This window comes from Carettochelys insculpta, chromosome 6 (assembly GCF_033958435.1).
Source record: "Carettochelys insculpta isolate YL-2023 chromosome 6, ASM3395843v1, whole genome shotgun sequence".
Lineage (NCBI taxonomy): Eukaryota > Metazoa > Chordata > Testudines > Carettochelyidae > Carettochelys > Carettochelys insculpta.
Window position 1 is genome coordinate 64,721,777 of NC_134142.1, and position 10,742 is coordinate 64,732,518.

Here is a 10,742-nt window from a genome sequence, read left to right on the forward strand (position 1 = left end):
AGGAAGGGTGTAAGAGGGTTTGGGGTGTGGGAGGAATGAGTGGGGGTGAAGGGTCTGGGATGGGGCAGAAGCAGGATGCAGGTGGGGAATTTGGGTGGAGCTGTTTTCCAGTCTGAAGGTTAGAGATACTCTCCTCCTCATCACAGCATACCTGAACACAAACAACTGCATAGTCATACACTTCACAAATCTCTGATAGTTTTAGATAACACAAGAGAGTCACACTCATGTGTTAGTATTCCCAAGATAAGTTTATTTTTTAAACAGGTTACTTATGGCATTATCAACCTATTACAAGGACTGAACCCATAGCCACCACTCTTGCAGATTGAAATTCTGAAACAATTCTGCAACCCCAATATTAATTTTACCTTGATCTAAGGATCCCAAAACTTTGATCATGCGTTCCTTATTCTTACACTACATCTACTAAAATTCTTAGAGTTTTTTCCAAATAGGGCTACAACCAAGCATTCTATTTTAAGACATACTGCATATTTTTAGTGGTGTTCTCTCTGCAATGTAAGTCAGATGCATTTTAGAATTTGAGTTTTGTAAATTAATAAAATGTAATTGTATAAACAATGTGCTGCAGATCACTGTGTGTATGTTCTTTGGTCATTAATATCTTCTGAGTGCAATATGTATTTACATGACCAAAATGCAATATTAAGTGCCTCTAGGTTTTTTTCCTTCTCCCCTTTTGAAAAACCTGAACAATTTAAGCTACAGCCAAATTTCTATACAGTATGTTTCACTAGTAAATACATGGGAAAAGTTTTCATTTTATAAAAGTTTAAAATAAAATTTTAATGGATTTTGCTTTCTGAATAAAGTAAGGGATTTAAAGCCACTTTTTTAACAACTGTTGACATCACTTTTTGATGATTAATGGAAAAATGTCAATTTTAAATTAGAGAAATCTAATACTATGTAAATTCAAAAGCTATACTTGAAACCAGAAGTTTGGGCTTAGACCTCTAGCTATTCCAGTTTAACTGGGATTGCACTAGATTTTGGAAACCTACCCCAGGAACTTGGAGTCCTGGGCGGCAGTGGATCTGCAGAGGTAAGAAGGTATAATGGAGATTCATTAGGCAACAAAACCAGGAAGCACTCCCCAACCCAAGACAAGCAGGCAGCTGGCTCAAACTGGGGGAGGTATATGTGAGAAGGATCGTTAGTAAGTGCAGAGAAGGGAGACCAATGAACAACCTCTTCTGTGGTCACAACTTGGAGTAGCTTTGGGGAAGAGTAAGTTCAGGAAGCACTACCCTGCACATCAGAACTGGCTGCAGGCCTGTGCTGTTGTTGCCATCTATTTTCAGAAAAGGTTTAGACGCCAAAGCCCACCGCAAGACCCATTCAGCCATAACAAGCTTGCTAGACAGTGACATGCAAGTTGTGTAGGTGGGATGGAGGGAGTAGGAAAAAGTGAAATTGTCTGTTGTGAGGTATGGTTGGACAGCATCTGTGGACTGAGCATCATGTGACTGAGGCTTAGAAGACACTGAGTCAATGAGCATCAAGCACCAGCATGCCAACAGCAGACCCAGGAAAGGGAAGGGAATTTCCATAACACCAACTAAAAGTAAAGGTCACAAGCCAAAGCTCCATTTCCTCCTGAGCAGCTCAAACAACAGGGACCCAAGAGAGGGAATTATGCTGGCAATGGCATTTGGGAACCAGGCTTCCAGCACTGCCATTTTCTCAAAGGACTAGATGAGGTCTGAAATACTAAGTAAAGAAGAAACTGTAATTCCAATCCATCAAGACCATGTGGGTGGGGGCTCCTAGGCAAGAGGGAAGGTACGTGACTAAAATTAATCAGTATGGAACCAATCCCCTAGCAGCTGTGGACACAGTAGCTCCCTCATTCCCAGGCAGCTAGAGGAAAGTAACACCCAGGATTTTTCATTTTTGTTTGATACTTAAGCTGATCACTGTTTGACAGCTATTTAACATATGGCTATTGCTTCCTGTTGGCCAGGCTCCCTCCATCCTTTCAATTCACCCCTCTTCAGCTCCCCCTCAATAGGGGCTGTCACTATCAACTATTCACTATCCAATGGCCGCAGGCTGCCACTGTCCATTACTTGGCAATTCCAGAACTAAATCCCTCACATCCCTCATTTAACAACATCATTACTACTTTTAAAACAGAAGACAAATACAAGAAGGAAATAGAAATGTCAATGCATTTAACTGAGCTATCCAGTGGAACAGTAATAGGTACTAACCAAGTATTACCTGCCACCCCAAGAGCCTCTGATACCACAAATTGAGAAAAGGCCCTCCTGAAGATCCCATTCGTAAATCACTGCTGGCACCCACCCTCTCATTTAACAGGCGTTGAAAAGACACCTTTCTTTGCCACCAATTGGCAGTGTAAGGAGCAATTGGCTATGCTTGATGAACCATGATAATCAGCATCGAGATGTCAGACACCCATTTCCACATATGCATCCCAGATAAAATTCAAAGAGGTTTCAAAGCAGGCAGAACAAACAGTCGCAGCTTTAAAATAGAGCGCTCTATGGGGGCACCCACTAAGGGAAGAATCTGAGCTGTACTACCTGGATTCCCCTAACAGCAAGGTAAATGCGGCCGATGCATAGGGTGTAGCTGTTTCCAAATCTTATCATCTTGGACTGCCATCATTCCACGACATGGAAGCCAGTCTCTGACCTCTGTTCTCTGCAGGCCTGGACAGGCTGCTGGGCTCTTTTACATGACAGAAGCAAGGGGACTTTTACCACATTCCTTAGGTGATTATTTCCCAGTCTAACCTGATCTTGACATTAGGAAACTTACTTACATCAACCCTGATGGTTCTTCCACTGTGATATTTCTCCCCAATACTAGTTATAGTGCCTTCCATGACCTTAAACACATGCACATTTGTCACTGAGTCATTTGACTGAGAGACAGAAAAGCTAGATATGCATTTAAGTCAGTCCTCTAGTCCCTGGGTCGCTCATCTCAGCTCCCTGCCATTTAGTGGCAGCTTTCAGCTAGTGAGATGTTCATCCCAAATGTAAGCGCAGAAACTCGTGGATCTTCCCCCAGGAGTGTTCCTGTGCATGGGCATGTGCCCTTTTCTCCCCACCACCCAGAACGGGGAACCCTAGGACACGGTCCAGGGCTGCTGAGCAAAGTGGCAAAAAGGGTGGATCAATTCGGTGCCCTGCTCCTGGATAACTCAAGAGTTTAAAGTTGTCCTTTCCATGTTGGCGCAGGCGCCCAATTGCCATCTTAGCAAATAAAGAGCTCTTCCAATTGCGATCATCTTCTCCAACCACCAGAAGAAAATGACCTTCTGCTTCTTCTATGGGGATGAGGCAGTGGGAATTAGCTGGATCCATTGGGTCATCCAGGGCTTCAAAAATATCAAACACCCCAGCCTCAGAAATGCTGACCTTACTCATGTCAAAGTGCAGCCCAGGCAGAGTCAGCTCACCATAGTGAAGGGCAGTGACAGTATTGAAGCTACAGCCAGAGATACAGACAGCAGCCACCACCTGAGGCAGGAAAGTAATCATGGAGAATGCCAGTTCTGCCCCTTTCCCTGTTCCGATCACTCCAATCCCTGGGCCTTTCACCTTCAGATAAACAAAGAGAGGGAAAAAGGGAGTGAAGGAAAAAAGAAGCATTAAATGAGATTATGGCATCAATCATTTTCGGAGTGAATTCTTCCAAGAGCATTGTACAAAATTAAGTTCCTGTTGGAAAATTACAAATGGAATCTATTAATGCAGATCAGGATCATAATCCTGTTTCCTGTTTGTGTATAATGTTTCAGAGAACACAAAAGGTTCCAACTCATTAAGTATTGTGGGCTTTTGTACATCAGGGTACACCCATTAAGACTTGGCCAGTGAAACTGCCATTTCCTGGAGTACTAAGGAAATTAATGTGCTATTCTTCCGTTATATATGTTGTCACCAACACAGTACTGTTGATGACTCTTGTCTCCAGTCCCCACATCCAGAAGAATATGTCTATATGAATTTATCTCATTACACTGACCTTTGGGTGACGCTGTAGAAATCTAGCTGCTTCCTCAAAGTATTCAAGATGCAAATCCTTCATGACCCTTGGCAAATCCTCAAAGTCAAAATAGGGCAAGGAGAGAGCAGCAAAGCCATGAGTGGCTAGCAGACTGGATCGGAACTCAATCAATCCTCCTTCATCACCAAACATGTCAACCACTCCTGGAAATGGACCTTCCCCTACCAAATTAAGAAAAAGAACAACATTGTTATCAGACTAAGACATTAGAGGGACTTAAGTGAAGAATGAACTGCAAAGTGCAGTAGGCAGTAAAAATTCTCTATTATTACTTTTTCAGTTGGAAGATATTAATACTAATGATATTTCCCATCACAACTATATGGAACACCAGTGCAAACATGTACTTTTTAAAATGCACCCAGTGTGTCTTCCAAAGGCTTTGCTTTCTCATGTTGAAGAAGCAGATCACATGCTAAAACCACAGATAGTTGCAGCCAGTCTCATTAACCCAGATCCTCAAGTATTTAGGCCATGGTTTTTCAAACTGGGGAGTGTGCCCCCCTGGGGGGGCATGAAGAAATTCCAGGGGGTGGGGGCGCAAGGCAACCCAGCCCCCCAGTCATTCCCCGCACCTGAAGAAAAAGCCAGCTCTTGCTTCTGGCTCTCAGCCCCTGCCATTTCATGTGGGCAACCTGGTTCAACCACTATAAAAAGCAGGCAGCGGGCAAAGGCCCACGTGGAGCTAGCTGCCTCCTGCAAAGGTTAGTCAGAGTTGAGAGGAGGATGTGGTTAGATGAGGGGCTGGTGGTGCCTGGCTTTTGGGGAAAGGAGGGACTCAGGCAGGTGGCTCACAGGCAGCAGGGGTGGCTGGACCATGGTAAAAAAAAGGTGGGGGGGTGTGAGGGTTTCTCAAAAATCAAAAGGGAGGCTTGATGCCAAAAAGTTTGGGAACCACGATTTAGGCAGTCAATGGAAATTAGAAGCCTGAATACGTTTGTGGATCTGTGTCACAGGTACTGCACAGTCAAGTACTTAATTTCTAGTGATGTTCCTAGCATGGCAGAGAGTGGATTCGTGAGGAGTTTTGACTTTGACCTAGAGGACAGGAGATACTGTCCCCTGGGTTTGTGAGAAGCACAAGCAATCTTGATATTTTTCTAACTGGAAATCAGATGGCATGTTTGATCCACTTAAATCCAAACTGCTGCAATGATCTACAGTTGAGGCAGGGAAATGGATCTATTCTCTCATAAATTCACCTTAACATTAATGAGTTACGTATAATACACAGATGGAAGAACAAACCTCTTGGCTTTTAAGGGATTTTGGAAATAAATCTTGTTCATTGCTTATGTTAGACTGAAAAAGTGAAGCTGTGTTGCATAAAACATTTAAAATTAGACAAAACATTGAAAATACATTGTAATGAAAAATCCAGCAATGCAAAAGATGGACTACATCAGCTAATTTTCTTTTTAATTTCCAACTCCCATGACTATAAAAATTCTTATTTTTTTCTCTGCAATAGTTATTAATGAAAGCAGCAGAACGAAAGGGAAATCACTGAGCAGTTAACTGCTTCTACTATCAACCCTTTGAGGGAAGTATTATGTCAGCATTGTATCAGTTGAGAAAACCATAAAGAGCTCTACAGAAGTTTCTCCCTGAACCCTTCACATTTTATAGTAGCCTCTTGCTAGGAAACTTAGCCCTCTAACAGAAGTCTAATTCATGTTTAAGATCATGTATTACGTCCAGCTTCTCTGGGGTACTCACAGTTCAAGCCAGAGGTAATCACAAAAGTCTATTAACAGAAACAAAAAAATTGATAAGTTGTACATGTCTTGTGTCTGTCTAAAAAGAAAATGTTTTTCAGGCTGCTTCAAAAGAATACAGCAGGATAAAAGCAAATTTACATAGCTTTTGGCCCAAAATCACAGACCAAGATTTTTGTAAATGGGTACCAAAACCAGGGCTCTTGGGGCCTACATATAAACGTTGTAACTTTCACAATTGCTCAGCATGAAGCTCCAATGAAGCTCTGACTCCAATGTCAATTTTACTGTGACTTTAATGGGAGTGTCTTTTGAAAGTCAACCCACTTAGATGTTGTATATACAGGGAAATTAACCAGAATAGCTATTCCAACATAGTTCTGGATGTGAACACTCTATTCTGGAATACATGTGTTTTGATTCCAAAATTACACTGCTTCAGATGCATACTAATTATTCCAGAATAAAGTGATTATTCCATAATGGTGTCTACATAGGGAGCTATGTCAGTCAATTTCTCTCCAACCCCTCATCTAGGTATTTAAGTATGGAATTAGAAACCTAAATTCAAGCACCTATTTATTAAAATCTTGACCGTGGATTTGCAAGTTGCAGAAGGAATCTGGTTTGGCCTTAGTATACGTCATTAGACTGGGTTGCGTACCAAAGTGAATGAAACACAACTAAAAACACGTATGTCTCCAAGTTTATTGATAACCGCAAATAATCATGTAGATCTTCTTTAGTTAAACAATCACCAACTTATCAGATAGTGATTGCAGAAAATACAGGAAAACTGAGAATCTTAGGTCCTGATTTTACTCAAATTGATTTCAATATGGAAAAAAAAAATCACAATTATTTCAGTGGGCAAAATTGGGGCTTTAAGGAATTACACCTTAACAATGTCTACACCTGGATAAATTACAAGCAAAGCACACTTTTATAATATGTATGTCTAACTTCTTTGTTAAATCTAGGTGCAGAAGATGAGGAATCAAAATAGAACGGTTAACCTGTACATTTTAATGTAGCTGTCAGGAGGGCTGGCAAACATTTTGCCTCTCTGCTTCAGTGAACAATAGTTAAATGCAAGATTTTTCCTATTCCACAATGGTACTAATGTCAAATTTAATACAAGTTAAAGTGTGTCATGTACAATACAACACAATAGTCCCATTGTAAGTGGGAAGGAAGATGGAGGAGGATTTAGTAAAACAAACATTTTAATGCACTAATAATTAAAAGTATCAGAGGGGTAGCCGAGTCAATCTGTATCTTCAAAAACAACAAGAAGTCCTGTGTCACCTTACAGACAAACAGATATTTTGGAGCATAAGCTTATGTTCCAAAATATCTGTTCATCGATAAGGTGCTGCAGAACTTCTTGTTGTTTTTAAAAAATTAAGTTTTTTATTACAAATTTTGGAAACTCTTGGAGGTCTAAGTACAGAAACCACAGGTTTGAATAAGATATTCTATCTCCACTGATTGAGACCACTATGTAATTCAAGTAAAGGTACTATTTAGACTATAAATGAAATTATAGAAGTTTGAATCAAAGCTTCATTGCTAAAATATCAACAGACCCTATAGAGCTTTCATTTTAAGAGAGTTTAACGTGCACAGTTGGGATATAAATTATGATGTTATGTTGTCATCTCACAAGTGGTATGAGTAAAAATTTCAGAAGTCCAATAGGCTCTAGCTCCTATACAGAAAGTGACGCACCCCTATTATGTTACAGGATGTAATTTAAATGTCTTTATATTTTAATTTTGAACAGTTATAATTTTGGATTTTTATTTTAACAATATAGGTGTTTCATTTTTTCACTGGTGGAAATCCTGTAACAGAACATTTCTCTGAGACTAATGGAGATCCATCAACTTACTATAAGCAGCCAGTCTAGATCTACCAGTATTGTGGTAGCATCACAAAACCAGGAATGTTTAAAGAAACAAATTTAGTTTGATAGGTTGTGATCTTGTGGCTCCAACTAAGTTGGAAATCCTGTGAATGCCTGCAAAGAAAGCTCTTAGCAAAATACCCTGACTTCAATATTGATTTAGAGTGTTGCGGGGCTCCAAGGTCCATTAAAATCAATCTGTGTCTTTCTGCTGACTTCAGTGAACCTTGGATCAGCCTTTAAATTAACTAGTGATAATGACTTAGGTCTCAATCCGCAAAAGACTTCCTCTGTAGCAAGGGCAGGGAACCCCTGGCCTGTGATCCAGATCAGAATCCCCAAACTCAGGGCTCCCCTCACCAGTTAGCAGAGGGGTGGCAGTGTGTGGAGGTAAGTGCCTGCAGCTCACACCCACCACCTCCTCCTGTTCAGATTCCCTGCTGCTCCTGCACCTTCTCCCACCCAGATCCTCCAACCCCAGCCCATTCCTGCACCCTTCCTTTCACCCATCCCCGCCCTTAGCCTGTTTCTATGTCCTCTTTCCTGCCAAGACCTCTCACCTCCAGCCCACTCCTAATTCCCCCACAGTGCTGCCCCCAGTCCACTTCTGCACCTTACTTCCCACCCAGCCTGCCCACTCCCAGCTCACTTCTGCACCCTCCTTTCCATTCATACCCCAAAACTCACACCCAGCCTGCTCCCCCACCCTCCCTGCTCCCCAGGAGCCCCTCCTGCATATTGAGCCCTGAATTACCCCATTTTTGTTCCCACTCTGGGCCCCCAGAAAGGCTTATGCAGCCTGGGGGAAGCCCTGAATCTCAGTTCCCTCTTCACCACCCTCCTACCTGGGATGCTGAAGCCTAAGGGGAGTAAAATGTCCTAATCAAAGGCCACATCAATGAGGGTTTGTTTTTTTTTTGCTTTGCACTTTTATGTGGTCCTTGACTGTTTTTTTTCCCCCAAGGGCTCCCAACCTCTGCTACACAGCATAAAACGCATGAGTTTTGATTCTGATGTAAAAGAGATCATTGGTATGATTGTATTTGTTATAATGTCGTTAGATGGCCCATGCACTTATATGCATTTAATAAAGGGAAGATGTCTAATATGGCACAATTCTATTCCTGGAATCCATGGGAGATTTGTCTCTGATTAGCATGATAAAAGAACTAGGCACATAACTATCTCCTGCTAAAAAAAAACATGACTTCTCACTAATTCAATCACTCTTCTACAAATTTTGGGAACTCCATCACACTTCATCTCAGTGTTATGGGGAATCCTGATACAGGGGGCAAGCTAAGCTACTGAAAAAAATATTAGTAACTTATGTATTAATAGTCATCTTTTGCTTTTACTTCTCTGTCTTACAACATTTGAGATACACAGGATTATTTACAGTAGCATGGTTAGTCCTTTTCATTTTCAGCATTTATCTTATTGCTGTGAATTTATAAAAAAAAAAACAACTGCTCCTGTAGCATATTGGTGAGGACACTGACTATTTTATACAGCCTTGTTTTGTGCAAGCAGAAATTCTCTGTGGTTGCACTGAAAATACAATATATTTTTCACTTGTATGGTGTCTTCCAATTATTTAAATCAACTTTCTGGAATAATCATAAAAAGCTTCAGCGCAATTTCTAGACCTTTTTTTTTAATTTACATAAAGAAAGGGCACAGTCTGATAAACTTCAACTGACCCAGGAGAAATACTGTTACGTTTCCACTCTCCCACACATACTCTAGTGGATCAGCGAGTACTTTTCTGTCAGAGGTCAAAGCCCTTTACAGAAGCCAGTAATCACCATCGGCACACTTTACACGCAGGAAAAGGGAAGCCGCCGGAGGTTCAATGCCTCAGCCCACAATTCGGCCGAGTCGCCCTCACTCACCCGAGGGGAGGAACAGGCTGCCTCTCACGCCGCCCTCTTTCAGCCTAATCCTTCGCACTCCGGGGGCCGTGAACCATCTCTCCACATTGGCCTTGGCTAGAACTGGCCCCGGGATGGCGCCAGGCGGGGTGTGCCCTTGGTGGACTGACACCGCCACCTTCATGGGGGTCTTCACCTGCTTGGGCACCAGCCTCTGGTAGGGTCTCTCCATACCGGCCGGGGAAAGGCTCCAGAACAGCCCCATGGGCTCCACCCCAGTGTAGTCCCCGCCCTGCGAAGTGTCCCTGCACAGGTCCACCTCCCCGCCGCTGTCCGCCTGGTAGTGGGCGCACGAGTCGAAGAGGCAGCCCTGCTCGTTCACCACGAGCCCCCGCAGCGTCACCCGCTGCCCCGGGGCGAGCCCCAGCACCTTGGTCGCCACCGGCCTGTCCGCCAGCCCCGCCGCGGGCTCCACGGCGACGATCGCCGCCGCCCCGCGACTGCCCGAGCGCGGGCACGGGGGGCGGTGCCGCGCGAAAAACCGCAAGCGGGCGGGCCAGGCCCTGGCCGTGGCCACTCGCCACATGGCGGCGTGACAGGCTGCCCCGCTCGCCGCGTTCCAGCTACTGGCGGCCCGGAGCCGAGACAGGACACCTCCAAGGCAGCCTCAGTCGCTCGCAGAGACACAGCGCCGCCAGCGTCCCACCAAGGCAGCGCTCAGTCCCCGGCGGCCGCATGCCCGAGGCGGGGGTATGGGGGGGAGCAACACCCGCGTCCATTGGCCAGGAGTGAAAAGGGGAAGGACGGGGCGGGGCACAATCCATACAAGCTTCAAGGGCGGGAAAATCCTCTGCCAGGCTGCGAGAGAGGAAAGAAGCTGCCCCAGTGGGTGGGGGGATGAGAGAGTGGAAACGCCGCCCCAGTAACCCACCTCCTCCTGCTGGGAGCTTAAGGAGGAGTATTGAATTGGTGGTGGAGCCGAGGCCCGTCCTTTCTACGTGGAGCATGTGGTAGCCCCGGTACCCCTAGGCCTGCCACGACCCTCGTTGAAGTTAAAAAATTGCTGGGGAACCAGGTACCTGTTTCATTACAAGTCAAGCACTACCAAAGCAGAACCCTCACCGATCATGGCTGTGCTGTAAGGTTTCCTTGACCAAAGTGGGGTTGGCT

At 44.0% G+C, this 10,742-nt stretch overlaps 1 protein-coding gene across 1 annotated transcript; it reads right to left on the reverse strand.

Moving 5' to 3' along the window:
- Positions 1-84: 84 nt before the first annotated feature.
- LOC142014485 (acyl-coenzyme A thioesterase 5-like) lies at positions 85-10,227 on the reverse strand. Its single transcript, XM_074997100.1, has 3 exons — positions 9,594-10,227; positions 4,030-4,232; positions 85-3,602 (listed from the first exon to the last, which is right to left on the reverse strand). Exons 1-3 carry the CDS (start codon positions 10,156-10,158, stop codon positions 3,027-3,029), a joined length of 1,344 nt encoding a protein of 447 aa, XP_074853201.1. The 5' UTR covers positions 10,159-10,227; the 3' UTR covers positions 85-3,026.
- Between the last annotated feature and the right edge of the window lie 515 nt (positions 10,228-10,742).

Coding starts and splice junctions, on each gene's coding strand:
- LOC142014485 (XM_074997100.1), bottom strand. CDS start 10,158: ATGTGGCGAGTGGCCACGGCCAGGGCCTGGCCCGCCCGCTTGCGGTTT. Junction 4,233..9,593: donor CAGCCTGTTCCTCCCCTCGG/GTGAGTGAGGGC, acceptor TTAATTTGGTAG/GGGAAGGTCCATTTCCAGGA. Junction 3,603..4,029: donor TTCTACAGCGTCACCCAAAG/GTCAGTGTAATG, acceptor GTTTATCTGAAG/GTGAAAGGCCCAGGGATTGG.